Source organism: Oncorhynchus nerka, linkage group LG13 (genome assembly GCF_034236695.1).
Source record: "Oncorhynchus nerka isolate Pitt River linkage group LG13, Oner_Uvic_2.0, whole genome shotgun sequence".
In the NCBI taxonomy this organism is placed as follows: Eukaryota; Metazoa; Chordata; class Actinopteri; order Salmoniformes; family Salmonidae; genus Oncorhynchus; species Oncorhynchus nerka.
In genome coordinates this window covers 47131266-47154629 of record NC_088408.1, presented here as the reverse complement: position 1 = coordinate 47154629, position 23364 = coordinate 47131266, and the positions used below count along the sequence as shown (strand labels likewise).

Genomic DNA, 23364 nt, shown 5'->3' with positions numbered 1-23364 from the left:
TTTCTGAATGCCAGTTGAATGACAAACATCACGACATGCAACAACAACCAAAGTGCTTCATCATTCATTACTCTGGTAAAGACAGTTATGCCGTGCTCCACATTGGCTCCAACATCCCTAACAAATTTGATGTTTATAATGTGTTATTGTCTGCTTGATTTACAGTCGGGTCTCATTAGTCTGTTTGGACACAGAGATACTTAGCTCATAATGTGTAAAGAACTGTTCCTTGATGGATAGGCTATTGTACAACACACAGAGCTATTTTCCTTTATTCAGGACATTTAGAATGACAACACATTACAGAGTAGCCTAGTAGGATTATTCACAAAATTATTAAATTATTTATAGTCCTAGGTATATGTTATTGTTAGGTGAAGTTATGGGTCCTACACTAGGTCTATATTGTTAGGTGAAGTTATGAGTCCTACAGTAGGTCTATGTTGTTGTTTGGTGAAGTTATGGGTCCTACAGTAGGTCTATGTTGTTGTTAGACATTTACATTTTACATTTAAGTCATTTAGCAGACGCTCTTATCCAGAGCGACTTACAAATTGGTGCTTTCACCTTATGACATCTAGTGGAACAGCCACTTTACAATAGTGCATCTAGGTCTTTTAAGGGGGGTTGAGAAGGATTACTTTATCCTATCCTAGGTATTCCTTAAAGAGGTGGGGTTTCAGGTGTCTCCGGAAGGTGGTGATTGACTCCGCTGTCCTGGTGTCGTGAGGGAGTTTGTTCCACCATTGGGGGGCCAGAGCAGCGAACAGTTTTGACTGGGCTGAGCAGGAACTGTACTTCCTCAGTGGTAGGGAGGCGAGCAGGCCAGAGGTGGATGAACGCAGTGCCCTTGTTTGGGTGTAGGGCGTGATCAGAGCCTGGAGGTACTGAGGTGCCGTTCCCCTCACAGCTCCGTAGGCAAGCACCATGGTCTTGTAGCGGATGCGAGCTTCAACTGGAAGCCAGTGGAGAGAGCGGAGGAGCGGGGTGACGTGAGAGAACTTGGGAAGGTTGAACACCAGACGGGCTGCGGCGTTCTGGATGAGTTGTAGGGGTTTAATGGCACAGGCAGGGAGCCCAGCCAACAGCGAGTTGCAGTAATCCAGACGGGAGATGACAAGTGCCTGGATTAGGACCTGCGCCGCTTCCTGTGTGAGGCAGGGTCGTACTCTGCGGATGTTGTAGAGCATGAACCTACAGGAACGGGCCACCGCCTTGATGTTAGTTGAGAACGACAGGGTGTTGTCCAGGATCACGCCAAGGTTCTTAGCGCTCTGGGAGGAGGACACGATGGAGTTGTCAACCGTGATGGCGAGATCATGGAACGGGCAGTCCTTCCCCGGGAGGAAGAGCAGCTCCGTCTTGCCGAGGTTCAGCTTGAGGTGGTGATCCGTCATCCACACTGATATGTCTGCCAGACATGCAGAGATGCGATTCGCCACCTGGTCATCAGAGGGGGGAAAGGAGAAGATTAATTGTGTGTCGTCTGCATAGCAATGATAGGAGAGACCATGTGAGGTTATGACAGAGCCAAGTGACTTGGTGTATAGCGAGAATAGGAGAGGGCCTAGAACAGAGCCCTGGGGGACACCAGTGGTGAGAGCGCGTGGTGAGGAGAAAGATTCTCGCCACGCCACCTGGTAGGAGCGACCTGTCAGGTAGGACGCAATCCAAGCGTGGGCCGCGCCGGAGATGCCCAACTCGGAGAGGGTGGAGAGGAGGATCTGATGGTTCACAGTATCGAAGGCAGCCGATAGGTCTAGAAGGATGAGAGCAGAGGAGAGAGAGTTAGCTTTAGCAGTGCGGAGTGCCTCCGTGATACAGAGAAGAAGAGCAGTCTCAGTTGAATGACTAGTCTTGAAACCTGACTGATTTGGATCAAGAAGGTCATTCTGAGAGAGATAGCGGGAGAGCTGGCCAAGGACGGCACGTTCAAGAGTTTTGGAGAGAAAAGAAAGAAGGGATACTGGTCTGTAGTTGTTGACATCGGAGGGATCGAGTGTAGGTTTTTTCAGAAGGGGTGCAACTCTCGCTCTCTTGAAGACGGGAGGGACGTAGCCAGCGGTCAGGGATGAGTTGATGAGCGAGGTGAGGTAAGGGAGAAGGTCACCGGAGATGGTCTGGAGAAGAGAGGGGATAGGGTCAAGCGGGCAGGTTGTTGGGCGGCCGGCCGTCACAAGACGCGAGATGTCATCTGGAGAGAGAGGGAGAAAGAGGTCAGAGCACAGGGTAGGGCAGTGTGAGCAGAACCAGCGGTGTCGTTTGACTTAGCAAACGAGGATCGGATGTCGTCGACCTTCTTTTCAAAATGGTTGACGAAGTCATCTGCAGAGAGGGAGGGGGGAGGAGGATTCAAGAGGGAGGAGAAGGTGGCAAAGAGCTTCCTAGGGTTAGAGGCAGATGCTTGGAATTTAGAGTGGTAGAAAGTGGCTTTAGCAGCAGAGACAGAGGAGGAAAATGTAGAGAGGAGGGAGTGAAAGGATGCCAGGTCCGCAGGGAGGCGAGTTTTCCTCCATTTCCGCTCGGCTGCCCGGAGCCCTGTTCTGTGAGCTCGCAATGAGTCGTCGAGCCACGGAGCGGGAGGGGAGGACCGAGCCGGCCTGGAGGATAGGGGACATAGAGAGTCAAAGGATGCAGAAAGGGAGGAGAGGAGGGTTGAGGAGGCAGAATCAGGAGATAGGTTGGAGAAGGTTTGAGCAGAGGGAAGAGATGATAGGATGGAAGAGGAGAGAGTAGCGGGGGAGAGAGAGCGAAGGTTGGGACGGCGCGATACCATCCGAGTAGGGGCAGTGTGGGAAGTGTTGGATGAGAGCGAGAGGGAAAAGGATACAAGGTAGTGGTCGGAGACTTGGAGGGGAGTTGCAATGAGGTTAGTGGAAGAACAGCATCTAGTAAAGATGAGGTCGAGCGTATTGCCTGCCTTGTGAGTAGGGGGGGAAGGTGAGAGGGTGAGGTCAAAAGAGGAGAGGAGTGGAAAGAAGGAGGCAGAGAGGAATGAGTCAAAGGTAGACGTGGGGAGGTTAAAGTCGCCCAGAACTGTGAGAGGTCAAAATCATAGTTTTAACCATGTTTCGAGGCTACACAGTGGAGTTATGCAATGTTTTGGTTTCTGATGGGGTAATACAGTTGAAATATTTGAAGCATTTATAAGTTACACTACTGTTCAAAAGTTTGGGGTCACTTAGAAATGTCCTTGTTTTTGAAAGAAAAGCTCACAAGTCCTCAACTGACAGCTTCATTAAATAGTACCTGTAAAACACCAGTCTCAACGTCAACAGTGAAGAGGTGACTCCGAGATGCTGCAAAGAAAAAGCCATATCTCAGACTGGCCAATAAAAATAAAAATATTAAGATGGGCAAAACAACACAGACACTGGACAGAGATATGTATTTTTCTTTGCAACTCTGTCTAGAAGGCCAGCATCCCGGAGTCGCGTCTTCACTGTTGACGTTGAGACTGGTGTTTTGCGGGTACTATTTAATGAAGCAGTTGAGAACTTGTGAGGTGTCTGTTTCTGAAACTAGACACTCTAATGTACTTGTCCTCCTACTCCTCTTTCTATTCTGGTGTTAGGTTCTAATTTTTCAGAGTAAATAACTCACGGACACTAGAGAAGCTTAACCAAGTTTAATTCTTCCCAAAGGGTCGTTACAGCTGTAATTCATACAAAAACATGTTCTCACCATCACAAGTATATATACCCCACTTTGGACACTCCTCCTCTCCCATCCTTACATCTTCTGGTTCGACAAGAAGAGGGTAACAGGATACTAAAACCTTATTACTCCCTTCAGGGGATCTGACCTCAACCCCTCTTTAGCCTAATCCACAGATGTCCTCTTGTATCACCTATTGCACTCCTGTGACTCTCTCCCGTCCACCCAGCACATTCCACAGCCACTCTGTCTTTCTACAGATATCACTCCTTTATATACTCTGATTCGGATCTATCATGTCTTTAATATCTCAATGTTCAAAGTTTACCCTGAATCCAACACTGGTTAGAGCCAGTTTGCTCTGTTCTGTGAAGGGAGTAGTACACAGCATTGTACAATATCTTCAGTTTCTTGGTAATTTCTCTCATGGAAAAGCCTTAATTTCTCAGGACAAGAATAGACTGACGAGTTTTAGAATAAAATTCTTTATTTCTGGCCATTTTGAGCCTGTAATCGAACCCACAAATGCTGATGCTCCAGTATTCCCAACTAGTCTAAAGAAGGCCAGTTTTATTGCTTCTTTAACCAGAACAACAGTTTTCAGCTGTGCTAACATAATTGCAAAATGATTTTCTAATGATCAATTAGCCTTTTAAAATGATAAACTTGGATTAGCTAACACAACGTGCCATTGGAATACAGGAGTGATGGTTGCTGATAATGGGCCTCTGTACACCTATGTAGATATTCCATTTAAAAAATCAGCTGTTTCCAGATACAATAGTCATTTACAACATTAACAATGTCTACACTTTATTTCTGATCTATTTTATTTTAATTGACCAACAAAAATGTGCTTTTCTTTCAAAAACAAGGACATTTCTAAGTGACCCCAAACTTTTGAATGGTAATGTAAATTCTTCAAGAATCAATGGTTATATAGTAAATCTTTCTATAACTGCCAGTGTAGATTTCCTGTGGGGGTCAAATTATTACACAAATCGTTGTATTCAAAGACCTCAATGTCTTGCCACCAGGAGGGTGCAAGGTGCTGTGTTGTTGTTGTCTGCTGCCAGGACTTGTGTGACAGCCTTTTCCTGCTCCAGAACTGTTTCCATCATCTGCAGTGGAGATCCCCACCTTATCAGGGATTCTGTGATGAGCTTGTTGAGGGGCATGCTCAGTTTATCCTGTGGACTTGTCGGGGCCTTCTGCTTCTTCCAACTATAGGAAAATTTGCTGACCACTTTCTTGCATTTAATCCATCTATAGATTTACATACTACTGTTGTGATTAAGAGAGCTATATTGCTTTAGAAAACAAGATTGTTTATATAGTAGGATATTTATTATTGAAAAAGAGGATATATTGAAACTAGAGGCTAATGTATAAATTATAAATAAAAGCAATGTAATATTTGCATATTGCACACATTTACAAATGACAAATATGATAGATTTGCATAGCGGTATGTATTCTGCTTAACGTATAAGAAGGATCATGCAGTGTAGTCAGCTATAACTTTAAACAGAGGAGATAAAGAAAACAATATTTATTCTGCAATTTCAGTTATGTTGTTTTTAAGTGAGGTTATTTTTCTACCCGCTCTGTGTTTTGGATGTTTAAACTTACCAATAGCAATGTGTAGCCTGTGTCTTGTCCATTTGTTCAGCTCCAATGCTTTGACCGTGTTCCATCCACTGTCTTGTCCATTTGTTCACATGCAGGGTTTTCAGGTGGTTAAAAAGATTGCTGGTGTTTCCACCTTTGGCGTGTCGACACAACTTACATAGTGCTGTTTGTTGGTCGAGGTCGGATATCTTAAAGCAAAACCAGTTCCAAACGACAGAGGCCCCCTTTTTTGAACCATTTCTTTGTTGTCCTGCAAATCAACCTCAATACATTATTTTCCTTTACTTCAGGCATCACCTTTTACCTCAAATAAAAAGTGGATTTCTGCTGTTATGGGACTTTAACCATTTGAGTGCCTTGCGGTCGGAGGCCGAGCAATTGCCTACCAGGCAGTGATGCAACAGGTCAGGATGCTCTCGATGTTGCAGCTGTAGAACCTTTTGAGGATCTCAGGACCCATGCCAAATCTTTTTATTTTCTTGAGGGGGAATAGGCTTTGTCGTGCCCTCTTCACGACTGTCTTGGTGTGTTTGGACCAATCTAAATTCCTTGTGGACAACAAGGAATTTTAATCTCTCAACCTGCTCTACTACAGCCCTGTTGATGAGAATGGGGACGTGCTCGGTGCTCCTTTTCCTGTAGTCCACAATCATCTCTTTAGTCTTGGTTATGTTGAGGGATAGGTTGTTATTCTGGCACCACCCGGCCAGGTCTCTGACCTCGTCCCTATAGGCTGTCTCGTTGTTGTCGGTGATCAGGCCAACTACTGTTGTGTCGTCAGCAAATGTAATGATGGTGTTGGAGTCGTGCCTGGCTATACAGTCGTGGGTGAACAGGGAGTACAGGAGGGGACTGAGCACGCACTCCTGTGGAGCTCCAGTGTTGAGGATCAGCGTGGCAGATGTGTTGCTACCTACCCTCACCACCTGGGTGCGGCCTGTCAGGAAGTCCAGGATCCAGTTGCAGAGGGAGGTGTTTAGTCCCAGGATCCTTAGCTTGGTGATGAGCTTTGAGGGTACTATGGTTTTGAACACTGAGCTGTAGTCAATGAACAGCATTCTCACATAGGTGTTCCTTTTGTCCAGGTGGAAAAGGGCAGTGTGGAGTGCAATAGAGATTGCATCATCTGTGGATCTGTTTGGGCGGTATCCAAATTGGAGTGTGTCTAGGGTGTCTAGGGTTCCCGTGCTACGGGTCTGGAGTCATTTAGGCAGGTTGCCTTTGTGTTCTTGGGCACAGGGACTATGGTGGTCTGCTTAAAGCATGTTGGTATTACAGACTCAATCAGGGACATGTTGAAAATGTCAGTGAAGACACCTGCCAGTTGGTCAGCACATGCCCGGAGCACACATCCTGGTAATCCGTCTGGACCCGCAGCCTTGTGTATGTTGACTTGTTTAAAGGTCTTACTCACGTCGGCTACGGAGAGCGTGATCACACAGTCGTCCATAACAGCTGATGCTCTCATGCCTCAGTGTTGCTTGCCTCGAAGCAAGCATAGAAGTGATTTAGCTCATCTGGTATGCTCGTGTCACTGGGCAGCTTGCGGCTGTGCTTCCCTTTGTAGTCTGTAATAGTTTGCAAGCCCTGCCACATCCGACAAGCGTCAGAGCCGGTGTAGTATGATTCAATCTTAGCGCTGTATTGACACTTTGCCTGTTTGATGGTTCGTCGCAGGGCATAGCGGGATTTCTTATTAGCTTCCGGGTTAGAGTCCCGTACCTTGAAAGCGGCAGCTCTACCCTTTAGCTCAGTGCGAATGTTGCCTGTAATCCATGGCTTCTGGTTGGGGTATGTACGTACAGTCACTGTGGGGACGATGTCCTCAATGCACTTATTGGTAAAGCCAGTGACTGATGTGGTGTATTCCTCAATGTCATCGGAAGAATCCCAGAACATGTTCCAGTCTGTGATAGATGTGGAGAGTCAACACCTTTAGTTGCTCCACCTTTTTGGTTTACTTCTGTCTTTAAGTTTGGTGTTGGTTTTTTCTTTTGTTTGCCTCTTCTTGGGCAGATTTAGTGGGTCTCATGGGGGGTGCCTTTTATGTCGCAGTTGTTGTTACTAGTCAACTTTCAGTGGACACCCCCATAGTGTCTTTCAGAACTGCTCCTAAAACCCCACCTGTTTAGTTGTTGTCAGTGACTCTTTGTTAGTTCCGTCTTCTATTTAAGGGACATTTCTCGTTTTCCTGCTGGGGAACTTAACAACAAACAATGTAGTAAAACAAGCTTATATTTTGGGTTGGATATTGCATCCAATTGTTCATATTTGAATCAATGACATTTCAATATCATTTTCCTTAAAATGCTCATTAGTCTTTCAGTTGTTAGTCTTCAGTTTTTTACCCTCTTATGTTTGTTGTGTAGTAAATGTGAGTTTTTCATTGTTTTCTTTATGTGAAGCCATGTCGGAAATTTGCTATATAAATAAAGTTTGATTTTAACATATTGCGAAACCAATGACCGACCAATCAACAGACTTTGGCATAAGCAACACATATTTGGGGCGGCAGGTAGCCTGGTTAGAGTGTAAATGTTTATTTTCATTGTTTTAGATTTTTTTCTGTGAAGCCATTGTGTTGCATCCATGTCTGAAATGTGCTGTATAAATAAAGCTTGATTTGAACATATTGTAAAACAAATTAACCCAATGACTGACCAATCAACAGCCTCTTGCAAAACCAATGAACAAATCTGTGCAAAAGCAGCATGTGTCTTCGTCCATCTTAGGATGAAAAATAGTATAAATTCATTATATCTTCCACTGTTAAAATAGTGCATAGTATGTAAATTTAGTATCACTTTTCAACGAACCCAGTACATTTGTTGAAAATTATAAATCCACCCTGCAACACAGAAACACATTTAGTCATATTATAATAAACACTCAAAGTAATGGATATGGAGCATCTATGGCCTCAGTTACACTTCACCAATGGTATGGTGAAGATCCGGACTGTGCCCTCTGTTCCATGCCAGCCAACCTCAGGCACATTCTCACAGGGTGTAAAACAAGCCTCACCCAAGGACGCTACACTTGGCGTCACAACCAAGTCCTTAAAGATCTTGCGTCCACCCTGGAGGACAAGCGAGCTGCCACCAACTCCCTACCACCCCCAGCAGCGTCACACCCCTTACGGACTAACTTTGTCCGCGAAGGGGCTAAACCACCGAAGAGCGGCTCGACACCATTAGAGCGAGACCAGCTGCGCTTGGCCCGCGACTGGAAAATGCTAGTTGACATTGGCCGGCAACTTGTGTTTCCTCCGGAGATCGCAACCACCACCCTAAGACCTGACATGGTGCTCTGGTCCCGTTCGCTCAAGAAGGTCTTCATCTTTGAGCTTACAGTACCCTGGGAGGACTCAGTAGATGAGGCTTATGAGCGAAAACATCTGCGCTATGCCGATCTAGCTGCCGAAGCACGGCATCATGGCTGGAACACAGAAGTCCGACCAGTGGAGGTGGGCTGCAGAGGTTTTGTGGCAACATCTACAACCAGACTGCTTAGAGACCTTGGAATTAAGGGCCAGAGCCAGCGTTCGGCAATCAAAGCTGTATCGGAGGCGGCAGAAGGCAGCAGTCAGTGGCTCTGGATGAAGAGGAAAGACCCCAGCTGGGCCCCGAAGTGAGAGGGCCAGGAGGTATGCAGTCAACAATGCTTGACTCAGGGAGGAGGACGCCCCTGCCATGCATAGTCCCATGGGATGTTGGCTATCAACAACAAGGCAACTCCTATGATTATTTGGGAATGGGACGCAAGCGTAGGATTGATCACCCTGTCGCTGGCCGCCTTTGGGGAGGGTGTATAGTGTGAAAGGCCGAAACACCCTAGGAACCAAAGGTACACTACTGACAATGCGCTCCCCAAATTTCACCAGGCTCACTGTTCATTAACTCTTGGAAGTGCTTGCACAAAGGATAGTAACATCTCATCCTGTGTTCTTGGAATCTGGTACCTAAATGTGACTTCTGTCATCCAATCACACCAAGCTGCATTAGGTTCAGATCTATCAGGATGGGCCTTTGACATAGTCTGGATGCAGTCAGGCCACTGAATATAAATAAGCAATGTAAAGAGTAGTGGGGAAAAGTACATTCTACACAAATGACCTTCATAATAACAAATAACTCATGTGTGTGCCTGAGGGGAAATTAACTTTCATACAGACAAAATGGGTGAGAAATTACACCAATATCAGTGGACAATTTGCACTGCTGTTGAAAAGCATCTCCACAGTATGATGTTGCCACCACCATGCTTCAACTTAGGGATGGTGCCAATTTTCAACCAGACGTGACACTTGGCATTCAGGCCAAAGAGTTCAATTTTTGCTTAATCAGACCAGAGAATCTTGTTTCTCATGGTCTGAGAGTCCTTCAGGTGCCTTTTGGCAAACTCCAAGCGGGCTGCCATGTACCTTTTACTGAGGAGTGGCTTCCGTCTGGCCTCTCTACCGTAAAGGCCTGATTGGTGGGGTGCTGTTAGATATTACTTATCAGATATTACTGCACTGTCGGAGATAGAAACACAAGCATTTCGATACACCTGCAATAATATCTGCTAAACATGTGTATGTGACCAATAAAATGTGATTTGATTTGGATTTTAAATAAATGTCCTATTTATCAAGGTGCTTTTGGCTGGGGTCAAAATTACTCCAAAGGATTTGAAATTGTTAAAAGTCCATTTTGATACAGAAACACTAAACCATGATTTAGATTTATTAAGAAAAAGTTGATTGACAAAGTCATGAAAAATTGGAAGAATTGAATAAAGCACATTTTGATATTTATTTATTTTATTTTATTTCACCTTTATTTAACCAGGTAGGCAAGTTGAGAACAAGTTCTCATTTACAAGTGCGACCTGGCCAAGATAAAGCAAAGCAGTTCAACACATACAACGACAGAGTTACACATGGAATAAAACAAACATACAGTCAATAATACATACAGTCAATGAAAGAATTGGTTTTGGGGGTGACTAGAGAGATATACCTGCTGGAGTGCGTGCTACAGGTGGGTGATGCTATGGTGACCAGCGAGGTGAGATAAGGGTGGATTTTACCTAGCAGGGTCTTGTAGATGACATGGAGCCAGTGGGTTTGGCGACGAGTATGAAGCGAGGGCCAGCCAACGAGAGCGTACAGGTCGCAATGGTGGGTAGTATATGGGGCTTTGGTGACAAAACGGATTGCACTGTGATAGACTGCATCCAATTAGTTGAGTAGGGTATTGGAGGCTATTTGTTCTTAACTGACTTGCCTAGTTAAATAAAGGTACAATTAAAATAAAAAACCTAGGTGTCTGGTTAGACTGTAAACTATCCTTCCAGACCCACATCAAACATCTCCAATCCAAAGTTAAATCTAGAATTGGCTTCCTATTTCACAACAAAGCATCCTTCACTCATGCTGCCAAACATACCCTTGTAAAACTGACCATCCTACCAATCCTCGATTTCACCTTTATTTAACTAGGCAAGTCAGTTAAGAACAAATTCTTATTTTCAATGACGGCCTAGGAACAGTGGGTTAACTGCCTGTTCAGGGGCAGAACAGCAGATTTGTACCTTGTCAGCTCAGGATTTGAACTTGCAACCTTCTGGTTACGAGTCCAACGCTCTAACCTCTAGGATACCCTGCCACCCTGAGATATTTGTAGTTGTCCACGTATTCTAAGTCAGAGTCGTCCAGAGTAGTGATGTTGGACAGGGGGGCAGGTGCAGGCAGCGATTGGTTGAAGAGCATGCATTTAGTTTTACTTGTATTTAAGAGCAGTTGGAGGCCACGGAAGGAGAGTTGTATGTCATTGAAGCTTGCCTGGAGGGTTGTTAACACAGTGTCCAAAGAAGGGCCAGAAGTATACAGAATGGTGTCGTCTGCGTAGAGGTGGATCAGAGACTCACCAGCAGCAAGAGTGACATCATTGATGTATACAGAGAAGAGAGATATGCCTCTGGGGTCAAAATGATCTATGTCAGAAGTATGGTTCAATGCAAATATGTAGTGGGTGTAAAATTTGTTTTAAATTCTACCTCATTGAAAACGAATCAATCAACACATGCTTCTCTTTGAACAACTTAATATAACATTAAACTTTTATGAAATAAATGAAAAATAAACTTTTGGTTCCTCAACTGCGTTGCCCACTCCAGTCAGCAGATGGCAATGTGCGTCTTTTAGGTTCAGGCGATGCTGCCAGTGTGACGTATAATCTAGTGGACGGGACGCTGCTTCAACAACAACAGCTAGTCAGACACCTCGGTAGCTTTCTTGCAAACATAGCTACAACATTAACGCTCTGTACACTGTTTTGGTGTATATTAGTCGATGTGTATTAAACACACTTCTGTCGTATGTACTTGTTGGCCCATTTAATTATATATTTACGTTTTTTGTCAGCTAGCTGGTTTGCTAAATTAGAACTAGGCTAGTCGCTAATGCTAGCTAGCTAACATCTCCGACCATGAGTTCACTAAGCTACTCTCCTACTAAAGAAGAGAAGATCTGCTGGGCGGAGAAAGAAGCTATCGTGAAAAAGGAGGAGGAAGAGCAGGCTGTTACAATAGAAAAACAAGTAGAGGGTGAGGCTGTTACCGTGAAAGAAGAAGAAGGCGCGTTCAGAGTGAAAGATGAGGAAGATGTTACAGTAAAAGAAGAGGAGAAAGAGGTTGCAGTTTTTGGAGTGAAAGAAGAGGAGGGAGAGATTACTGTCACATTGGAGGAAGAGGTTGGAGATCTGTTTAACACCAGTAAGTACCGTCTCTGCAGTTGTTGAACCAATATGCAGTAAAGGGGTTCTACACTTTAATGTTGTTCTGTAGGAATGGCTGAAGCTACACTGGAACTGTAGAACATTAAGAGTGGACCATCAACAAAACGTTAACAATTGATCAAATGCATCCAATGACAATGCCTGAAATACTATAGTCCTCAATATCTCCTATTAGCTTATCCCAAGATGTACTCTTAAAGGGGAAATCAGCAGTTGTTACATCCATTTTGGGACTAATACATTAATGATATGTACCCATTTGTTTCTTGAAGAAATCACGTAGAAATGCCTCATGAGCTTAGTTCAACTGTCGTACCCCATCAGAACCCAGATTTTGAAAATCAAAATAATTTCACACAATACTTTCATTTCACATCAAAATAGGTAACCAGTTGCGATGCCCCAAACGGTAAACCAAATTAGTTTCTAGTCTTTTCTCCTTCCTTCAGGCTTCTTTTTCTTCTTTGGCCTTTTTATGGTGGTTGGCAACCAACTTTAAGGTGCATTACCACCATCAACTGGACTGGAGTGTGGACCTCAGTTCATATTTCAATCACCCACGTGGGTACATACCAAGACAGTTGTGAAGATGGCACAACAAAACCTCTTCCCACTCAGGAGACTGAAAAGATTTGGCATGGGTCCCCAGATCTTCAAAAGGTAATACAGCTGCACCATCGAGAGCATCCTGACCAGTTGCATCACCGCCTGGTATGGCAACTTCTCGGCATCTGACCCTAAGGCGCTACAAAGGGTAGTGCGAACGGCCCAGTACCCCACTGGGGCCAAGCTTCCTACCATCCAGGATCTATATAATAGGCGGTGTCAGAGGAAAGCCCATAAAATTGTCAGAGACTCCAGTCACCCAAGTTATAGACTGTTTTCTCTGCTACAGCACGGCAAGCGGTACCTGAGCGTCAAGTCTAGGACCAAAAGCCTCCTCAACAGCTTCTATCCCCAAGCCATACGACTGCTGAACAATTTATAAAATCGCCACCGAACAATTTACATTGTTTGCAATTAGAGATCATACGTTTCCTGTAGTTCTTGACCAGGTTTGCATACACTGCAGCAGGGATTTTGGCCCACTCCTCCATACAGACCTTCTCCAGATCCTTCAGGTTTCGGGGCTGTCGCTGGGCAATATGGACTTTCAGCTCCCTCCAAAGATGTTCTATTGGGTTCAGGTCTGGAGACTGGCTAGGCCACTCCAGGACCTTGAGATGCTTCTTACGGAGCCACTCCTTAGTTGCCCTGGTTGTGTGTTTCGGGTCGTTGTCATGCTGGAACACCCAGCCACGACCCATCTTCAATGCTCTTACTGAGGGAAGGAGGTCGTTATAGCCAAGATCTCGCGATACATTACCCCATCCATCCTCCCCTCAATACGGTGCAGTCGTCCTGTCCCCGTTGCAGAAAAGCATCCCCAAAGAATGATGTTTCTACCTCCATGCTTCACGGTTGGTGTTCTTGGGGTTGTACTCATCCTTCTTCTTCCTCCAAACACCGCGGGTGGAGTTTAGACTAAAAAGCTCTATTTTTGTCTCATCAGACCACATGACCTTCTCGCATTCCTCTTCTGGATCATCCAGATGGTCATTGGCAAACTTCAGACGGGCCTGGACATGCGCTGGCTTGAGCAGGGGGACCTTGCGTGCGCTGTAGGATTTTAATCCATGACGGCGTAGTGTGTTACTAATGATTTTCTTTGAGACTGTGGTCCCAGCTCTCTTCAGGTCATTGACCAGGTCCTGCCGTGTAGTTCTGGGCTGATCCCTCACCTTCCTCATGATCATTGATGCCCCACGAGGTGAGATCTTGCATGGAGCCCCAGACCGAGGGTGATTGACCGTCATCTTGAACTTCCCTCATTTTCTAATAATTGCGCCAACAGTTGTTGCCTTCTCACCAAGCTGCTTGCCTATTGTCCTGTAGCCCATCCCAGCCTTGTGCAGGTCTACAATTTTATCCCTGATGTTCTTACACAGCTCTCTGGTCTTGGCCATTGTGGAGAGGTTGGAGTCTGTTTGATTGAGTGTGTGGACAGGAGTCTTTTATACAGGTAACGAGTTCAAACAGGTGCAGTTAATACAGGTAGTGGAGTACAGGAGGGCTTCTTAAAGAAAAACGAACAGGTCTGTGAGAGCCGGAGTTCTTACTGGTTGGTAGGTGATCAAATACTTATGTCATGCAATAAAATGCAAGTTAACTACTTAAAAATCATAAAATGTGATTTTCTGGATTTTTGTTTTAGATTCCGTCTCTCACAGTTGAAGTGTACCTATGATAAAAATTACAGACCTCTACATGCTTTGTAAGTAGGAAAACCTGTAAAGTTGGCAGTGTATCAAATACTTGTTCTCCCCACTGTATATATATATTTTTAATGTTGCTGACACCCTTCCCCAGAGGTGTCTCATTTTTGGGATTCATGGCTGATTCCTACCTGTAGCTCACTATGAGGTGTCAAGTGATACAGGTTAAGGGCCCTGTTGGAGATTGGTGGTTGGTTGCGGAGTCGAGGGAACTAGCAGGGTTGGACACGGCTATGTTATTATCGCACACACAGTCTCTGTGGTTCAGATTAACCCCATTCCTGGGAATTAGATTTGATTACAAATCGCCCCTGTCTGTTACCACAGAAGGGTTCCGTCTGTCCCATTCCCAGCTAGGTTACAAGGCGCTTTGTCGCCAGTACTTGTGACTGGTTGATAGGGGAAACCTCCATGCTTATTATAGAAAAATAGATTAGGGAAAAACTATTTAGTAAACTGAAATAAAATAGCAAACCTGTTCGAAAAACGAACATTATTCTGAAACTATTATCTTTGCCAACAAATAAAAACATTGCATTCTGCAGCTAGAAAATATCCTAATAGAAATAAATATCCTATAAATCCCATTGGCTGCACATGGCCAAACTTTAAACATTGTATCAACTATCAACTGGGTCAGCCCAAAACTCGAGATAGCAAACTTGCAACATTGTATGAAATATTCTGGGCCCTCAGTTTCCTGCGCCAGTGAGTTCTCCATTTGTTCAAGGGATAAGAAGTAATCAGGTATTTTATGACATTTCCACTGGATCAGAGCATTACATTTTTCCGTTTTATTCTGAGTGGTTATCAAAAGGGCGAGAGCTGAAAATATTTTAGGAACTATTGTAATTTTTAATTGATTTTAATAAGAAATTAGAAATAAGAAAAAAATTACCTTGAAGCTCCACAGCTCATTAGTGGTGGTGTGTTAAGACAATCAGACATACTATCAGACATCCCCAAATGGTCACATTTATAGGTCTACATTTGTGCGCAGGCCAGGTAGACTAGTCCTACTTCTATATGTGTAACCAGGTAGACTAGTCCTACTTCTATATGCGTAATCAAGTGTGCGTCCTTACTCAACATTGACAGGAGTGTTTCAAACAAAAGACAATGAATAAATGGACTAAATTGACATATCTTGCGGGGTCAGGTCTGGGTGATCTGCCATGGGCTGTTTCATTTAGTATCCGTTTGGTTCGGTTGGGGAAGGATAGTATTTCCCCGTAGTATGTTATACCGAAGTTGACCGACTGTAAGGGAGTGTAAACTTTATGACTATAATTACTGTTCCCTGAAGGAGGGAAACGAGGTACACACCTGCTTGGCCCCCCCCCTGGGTCAGAGAAGAGCGGTACAACATACTATTAAATCCACACGTTATGGCAATAACTACTGTTCCCTGAAGGAAGTTCCCTGAGTTCTACTCTGCTAGCCAGCACCTCTCCTAAACAGGTGTTCTACTCTAAAGGAGGGAAAGATGTACAACACCTGTTTGTCCCCGTCCCTTCCTGGTCGGTGAAGGGCGGTATTAAATTTAAGGAATAAATAACACTCATCACCTGTGGAAGGCGGGGCTTCCAGCGAGGTGCGGATTTAACGAGTATGTTGTATCTAGTTTCCCTCCTTCAGGGAACAGTAGTTATAGTCATAACGTTAAGCTTGTCATATGATGAACTTCAACTTAAATATTGGATCTTGCTGTCGGACAGCGTTTTGTATTCAGATCTCTGAAATGCTCTCTAACTAAGTAACATTTAGTGGCTCCTTATGTTACGCTGGGAAAACAGTTTTTTTTGGAGCGAGCAGTCGCATCTGCATTTCGGTCTGCACTTCGGTCTGCAGGTAGTATAACTTTTCATTACATTTCATTACATTTCATTATAGTACAACGGTTTGATTTGTCTAATCTTAGCAATTTCTTCTTAGCTCGCTACATAGCCGTCTTTGTATCAAAGATAATTGCGTAATCATCGTATTTCGTCGTCCTAACGTATCTGCCCAGCAGCTAGCCAGCTAGCTAACGCCCACCGTCTACATAGCTAGCTACATAGCCGTCTCTGTATCAAAGATAATTGTGTAGTCTAGAGCGATTTTCTAGGTTACCTAGCCAGCTATTGTCGTTCTTTTAACGCAACGTAACGTAATCAACACTGCTAGCTAGCTAGCCAGCTAGCCCCTGAATCAACAACGCAGCCAGCTATTTGTCGTCCTTAACGTAGGAGACACTGCTAGCTAGCCAACAGCTAGCCAACGTCTACCGATTAGAACTCAACAACCCGGTCGCATTCCGCCTCGCTCCACAGGTAGTATCACATTTTCATTTCATTTCATTACAGTACAACGGTTTGATTTGTTTGATCGTAGCTAGCTACATAGCTAGCTACATAGCCGTCTCTGTATCAAAGATAATTGTGTAGTCTAGAGCGATTTTCTAGGTTACCTAGCCAGCTATTGTCGTTCTTTTAACGCAATGTAACGTAATCAACACTGCTAGCTAGCCAGCTAGCCCCCGAATCAACAACGCAGCCACTGCCAGCTAGCCTACTTCAGCAGTACTGTATCATTTTTAATCATTTTAGTCAATAAGATTCTTGCTACGTAAGCTCAACTTTCTGAACATTCGAGACGTGTAGTCCACTTGTCATTCCAATCTCCTTTGCATTAGCGTAGCCTCTTCTGTAGCCTGTCAACTATGTGTCTGTCTATCCCTGTTCTCTCCTCTCTGCACAGACCATACAAACGCTCCACACCGCGTGGCCGCGGCCACCCTAATCTGGTGGTCCCAGCGCGCACGACCCACGTGGAGTTCCAGGTCTCCGGTAGCCTCTGGAACTGCCGATCTGCGGCCAACAAGGCAGAGTTCATCTCAGCCTATGCCTCCCTCCAGTCCCTCGACTTCTTGGCACTGACGGAAACATGGATCACCACAGATAACACTGCTACTCCTACTACTCTCTCTTCGTCCGCCCACGTGTTCTCGCACACCCCGAGAGCTTCTGGTCAGCGGGGTGGTGGCACCGGGATCCTCATCTCTCCCAAGTGGTCATTCTCTCTTTCTCCCCTTACCCATCTGTCTATCGCCTCCTTTGAATTCCATGCTGTCACAGTTACCAGCCCTTTCAAGCTTAACATCCTTATCATTTATCGCCCTCCAGGTTCCCTCGGAGAGTTCATCAATGAGCTTGATGCCTTGATAAGCTCCTTTCCTGAGGACGGCTCACCTCTCACAGTTCTGGGCGACTTTAACCTCCCCACGTCTACCTTTGACTCATTCCTCTCTGCCTCCTTCTTTCCACTCCTCTCCTCTTTTGACCTCTCCCTCTCACCTCCCCCTACTCACAAGGCAGGCAATACGCTCGACCTCATCTTTACTAGATGCTGTTCTTCCACTAACCTCATTGCAACTCCCCTCCAAGTCTCCGACCACTACCTTGTATCCTTTTCCCTCTCGCTCTCATCCAACACTTCCCACACTGCCCCTACTCGGATGGTATCGCGCCGTCCCAACCTTCGCTCTCTCTCCCCCGCTACTCTCTCCTCTTCCATCCTATCATCTCTTCCCTCTGCTCAAACCTTCTCCAACCTATCTCCTGATTCTGCCTCCTCAACCCTCCTCTCCTCCCTTTCTGCATCCTTTGACTCTCTATGTCCCCTATCCTCCAGGCCGGCTCGGTCCTCCCCTCCCGCTCCGTGGCTCGACGACTCATTGCGAGCTCACAGAACAGGGCTCCGGGCAGCCGAGCGGAAATGGAGGAAAACTCGCCTCCCTGCGGACCTGGCATCCTTTCACTCCCTCCTCTCTACATTTTCCTCTTCTGTCGCTGCTGCTAAAGCCACTTTCTACCACTCTAAATTCCAAGCATCTGCCTCTAACCCTAGGAAGCTCTTTGCCACCTTCTCCTCCCTCCTGAATCCCCCTCCCCCTCCTCCCTCTCTGCAGATGACTTCGTCAACCATTTTGAAAAGAAGGTCGACGACATCCGATCCTCGTTTGCTAAGTCAAACGACACCGCTGTTTCTGCTCACACTGCCCTACCCTGTGCTCTGACCTCTTTCTCCCCTCTCTCTCCAGATGAAATCTCGCGTCTTGTGACGGCCGGCCGCCCAACAACCTGCCCGCTTGACCCTATCCCCTCCTCTCTTCTCCAGACCATTTCCGGAGACCTTCTCCCTTACCTCACCTTGCTCATCAACTCATCCCTGACCGCTGGCTACGTCCCTTCCGTCTTCAAGAGAGCGAGAGTTGCACCCCTTCTGAAAAAACCTACACTCGATCCCTCCGATGTCAACAACTACAGACCAGTATCCCTTCTTTCTTTTCTCTCCAAAACCCTTGAACGTGCCGTCCTTGGCCAGCTCTCCCGCTATCTCTCTCAGAATGACCTTCTTGATCCAAATCAGTCAGGTTTCAAGACTAGTCATTCAACTGAGACTGCTCTTCTCTGTATCACGGAGGCGCTCCGCACTGCTAAAGCTAACTCTCTCTCCTCTGCTCTCATCCTTCTAGACCTATCGGCTGCCTTCGATACTGTGAACCATCAGATCCTCCTCTCCACCCTCTCCGAGTTGGGCATCTCCGGCGCGGCCCACGCTTGGATTGCGTCCTACCTGACAGGTCGCTCCTACCAGGTGGCGTGGCGAGAATCCGTCTCCTCACCACGTGCTCTCACCACTGGTGTCCCCCAGGGCTCTGTTCTAGGCCCTCTCCTATTCTCGCTATACACCAAGTCACTTGGCTCTGTCATAACCTCACATGGTCTCTCCTATCATTGCTATGCAGACGACACACAATTAATCTTCTCCTTTCCCCCTTCTGATGACCAGGTGGCGAATCGCATCTCTGCATGTCTGGCAGACATATCAGTGTGGATGACGGATCACCACCTCAAGCTGAACCTCGGCAAGACGGAGCTGCTCTTCCTCCCGGGGAAGGACTGCCCGTTCCATGATCTCGCCATCACGGTTGACAACTCCACTGTGTCCTCCTCCCAGAGCGCTAAGAACCTTGGCGTGATCCTGGACAACACCCTGTCGTTCTCAACTAACATCAAGGCGGTGGCCCGTTCCTGTAGGTTCATGCTCTACAACATCTGCAGAGTACGACCCTGCCTCACACAGGAAGCGGCGCAGGTCCTAATCCAGGCACTTGTCATCTCCCGTCTGGATTACTGCAACTCGCTGTTGGCTGGGCTCCCTGCCTGTGCCATTCCGGAGACACCTGAAACCCCACCTCTTTCAGGAATACCTATGATAGGATAAAGTAATCCTTCTCACCCCCCCCCCTTAAAATATTTAGATGCACTATTGTAAAGTGGCTGTTCCACTGGATGTCTTAAGGTGAACGCACCAATTTGTAAGTCGCTCTGGATAAGAGCGTCTGCTAAATGACTTAAATGTAAATGTAAATGTATTAAACCCCTACAACTCATCCAGAACGCCGCAGCCCGTCTGGTGTTCAACCTTCCCAAGTTCTCTCACGTCACCCCGCTCCTCCGCTCTCTCCACTGGCTTCCAGTTGAAGCTCGCATCCGCTACAAGACCATGGTGCTTGCCTACGGAGCTGTGAGGGGAACGGCACCTCAGTACCTCCAGGCTCTGATCAGGCCCTACACCCAAACAAGGGCACTGCGTTCATCCACCTCTGGCCTGCTCGCCTCCCTACCACTGAGGAAGTACAGTTCCCGCTCAGCCCAGTCAAAACTGTTCGCTGCTCTGGCCCCCCAATGGTGGAACAAACTCCCTCACGACGCCAGGACAGCGGAGTCAATCACCACCTTCCGGAGACACCTGAAACCCCACCTCTTTAAGGAATACCTAGGATAGGATAAATTAATCCTTCTCACCCCCCTTAAAAGATTTAGATGCACTATTGTAAAGTGGCTGCTCCACTGGATGTCATAAGGTGAATGCACCAATTTGTAAGTCGCTCTGGATAAGAGCGTCTGCTAAATGACTTAAATGTAAATGTTCATGGGCACAGCAATTATAAATAATTTCAGTTTGCTAAATCCAATGGTTCTGAGTCACCTTAAGTTGATTCACAACACCCAAATGGATACTGTCATTTACGCGGTCATTCAATAATTACACATAATACTTAATACTGTAGCTGTTTTGTTAGTCACATGTTCAACTATCATATGCTGATCCAGGAAATAATTTTCTGAATGCCAGTCAAATGACAAACATCACAACATGCAACAACAACCAAAGTGCTTCTTCATTCATTACTCTGGTAAAGACAATTATGCTGTGCTCCATGTTGGATCCAACATCCCTTACAAATTGACGTTATTGTCTGCTCGATTTACAGTAGGGTCTCGTTAGTCTGTTTGCACACGGAGATACTTAGCTCATAATGTGTAAAGAACTGTTCCTTGATGGGTAGGCTATTGTACAACACACAGAGCTAATGTCCTTTATTCAGGACATTTAGAATGACAACACATTACAGAGTAGCCTAGTGGGATTATTCACAAAATTATCTGTTTTTTTCCCCATGTTTCACCTGAAATATTAAATGATGTAATAGTCCTAGGTCTATGTTGTTATTATTAGGTGAAGTTATGGGTCCTACAGTAGGTCTATGTTATTTTTAGGTGACGTTATGGGTCCTACAGTAGGTCTATGTTATTGGTATAACTTTCTGCATTAGCATGGATGAGTTTCTACAACCAAATTGAGTCTACATTGGCCTCGTGCCAATTTTAGTAAACACAGAAAGGGGCCTATATTGGAGACCAAAAGTCGTCTGGCACAGCGCTTAGGATTTCAACAACTTTAATAACTTATTTCTAGCCTACAATCATTGATGTTACTACTAATGTGAAAACAAGAAAAATATTACTTGTTGCTCACTTGACTGTCTTAAGATAATTGTAACATTCATTACAGATGTCAATTGTTGTTCAACATCATCTATCATGTTGGTATCACCTTTTACAGTGGATTTCTGCTGTTGTGGCCTTAACCATCTGTCTGACTTTAGGAGAGAGACGTGACTACCGTGGATCTTCTGGCGAGTCTCTACAACATCATGAAGCTGACGAGGCAGAGAAGGGCACCTCAGGGCACCTCAAGAAACACCAGCGGAGACCCACAGGGAAGAAATCTCACCGCTGCTCTGACTGTGGGAAAGGTTGCAAATCTTCATCAGAACTTAAAGTACACCTGCGAACACACACAGGAGAGAAATCTCACCACTGTTTTGATTGTGGGAAGAGTTACTTAAGATCAAATTCATTAAAAGTACACATGAGAATTCACACTGGAGAGAAACCTTATAGCTGTGATCAATGTGGGAAGAGTTTTACTCGCTCAAACGGCCTGATGGTACATCTGAGAGCACACACAGGAGAGAAACCTTATATCTGTATTCAATGTGGGAAGAGTTTTACTAGCTCAAGCTGTCTGATAGTACATCTGAGAGCACACACAGGAGAGAAACATTATAGCTGTAATCAATGTGAGAAGAGTTTTACTCGGTCAAGCAGCCTGGTATCACACCAGAGAAAACACACAGGAGATAAACCTTATAGCTGTAGTCAATGTTGGATGAGTTTTACTCAGTCAAGCAACCTGGTATCACACCAGAGAACACACACAGGAGAGAAACCCTATAGCTGTGATCAATGTGGGAAGAGTTTTACTCAGTCAAGCAGCCTGGTATCACACCAGAGAACACACACAGGAGAGAAACCTTATAGCTGTGATCAATGTGGGAAGAGTTTTACTACATCTAGCCATCTGACTATACACCAGAGAACACACACAGGAGAGAAGCCTTATAGCTGTACTCAATGTGGGAAGAGTTTTGTTACATCTAGCCATTTGATTTTACACCAGAGAACACACACAGGAGAGAAGCCTTATAGCTGTAAGCAATGTGGGAAGAGTTGTACTCGGTCAAGCAACCTGGTATCACACCAGAGAACACACACAGGATTGAAACCTTATAGCTGTGATCAATGTGGGAAGAGTTTTACTACATCTAGCCATCTGACTATACACCAGAGAACACACACAGGAGAGAAATCTTATAGCTGTGATCAATGTGGGACGAGATTCTATGATAAAAGAGCTCTAAATAAACATCAGAAAATACATATATGAAGGAGTTGTTTCATGATATCAATGACATGTCACAATGTAGAATGTTTAAACATTGTAGTAGGAGTGTATTAGTGATATCACAATGTACAACCATAAACGTTGACATTATGGGGTATTGTGTGTAGATTGATTTGGAAAACAATATTATTTAATACATTTTAGAATAAGGCTGTTAACGTAACAAAATGAGGAAAAAGTCAAGGGGTCTGAATGCTCTGAATATGATATTGGTTTACTGTTAGAATAAGTTGTTTGACTACAGCAATACAGTTAAAGCAACAATGCATCGACCTAGAAAATGGATGGCCAACCTTGCTGCTAGAGATCTAGCTACTGGGTGTGCAGGTTTCTGTTCTAGCCCTGCACTAACACCTGCCATTGTGCTGATTATTTGGATTAGACACTATTCAACTATTCAATCATGTCTTGTTTTGGAGTCAGATGGATGTCTAAATCCACTGCCCATTTCCACAGGTGTTCTTTATGATATGAAATAAAGTAAAGTGTATTTTTGGGTAATTGAACATTCCCTGTTTGCCTGTTTTATTTGGTTGTTACTCTAATTTAGTCTGATATTGCACAGATTTGCACCTGATGTCCTTGGTCATCGGTGTGGGTATAACATCTGATGTCCTTGATCATTGGTGTGGGTGGAACAGCTGATGTCCTTGATGATTGGTGTGGGTGGAACAGCTGATGTCCTTGATCATTGGTGTAGGTGGAACAGTCCCTGTCTGACCTGTGATGCAGCCTCTGTTCACAACAGCACTTCATACCCACGAAGCAGCAGCCATTATCCTACCAATACCATGATCTGGGTGGGGCTAGGATAACAGTAGTGTTATCGATGGCTCCTA

The 23364-nt window shown here is 45.2% G+C and overlaps 1 protein-coding gene across 1 annotated transcript; it reads left to right on the top strand.

Annotated features, from left to right (window-relative positions):
- Positions 1-11520: 11520 nt before the first annotated feature.
- On the top strand, positions 11521-23031 carry LOC135574702 (zinc finger protein 501-like). The gene is made up of 2 exons (XM_065026444.1): positions 11521-12048; positions 21384-23031. Exons 1-2 carry the CDS (start codon positions 11763-11765, stop codon positions 22505-22507), a joined length of 1410 nt encoding a protein of 469 aa, XP_064882516.1. The 5' UTR covers positions 11521-11762; the 3' UTR covers positions 22508-23031.
- Positions 23032-23364: the final 333 nt, after the last annotated feature.

What these genes read in the sequence shown, in the direction of transcription:
- LOC135574702 (XM_065026444.1), top strand. Translation starts at nt 11,763, where the DNA reads ATGAGTTCACTAAGCTACTCTCCTACTAAAGAAGAGAAGATCTGCTGG. An exon ending in TGGAGATCTGTTTAACACCA is followed by an intron (nt 12,049 to 21,383) that starts GTAAGTACCGTC and finishes GTCTGACTTTAG; the next exon opens with GAGAGAGACGTGACTACCGT.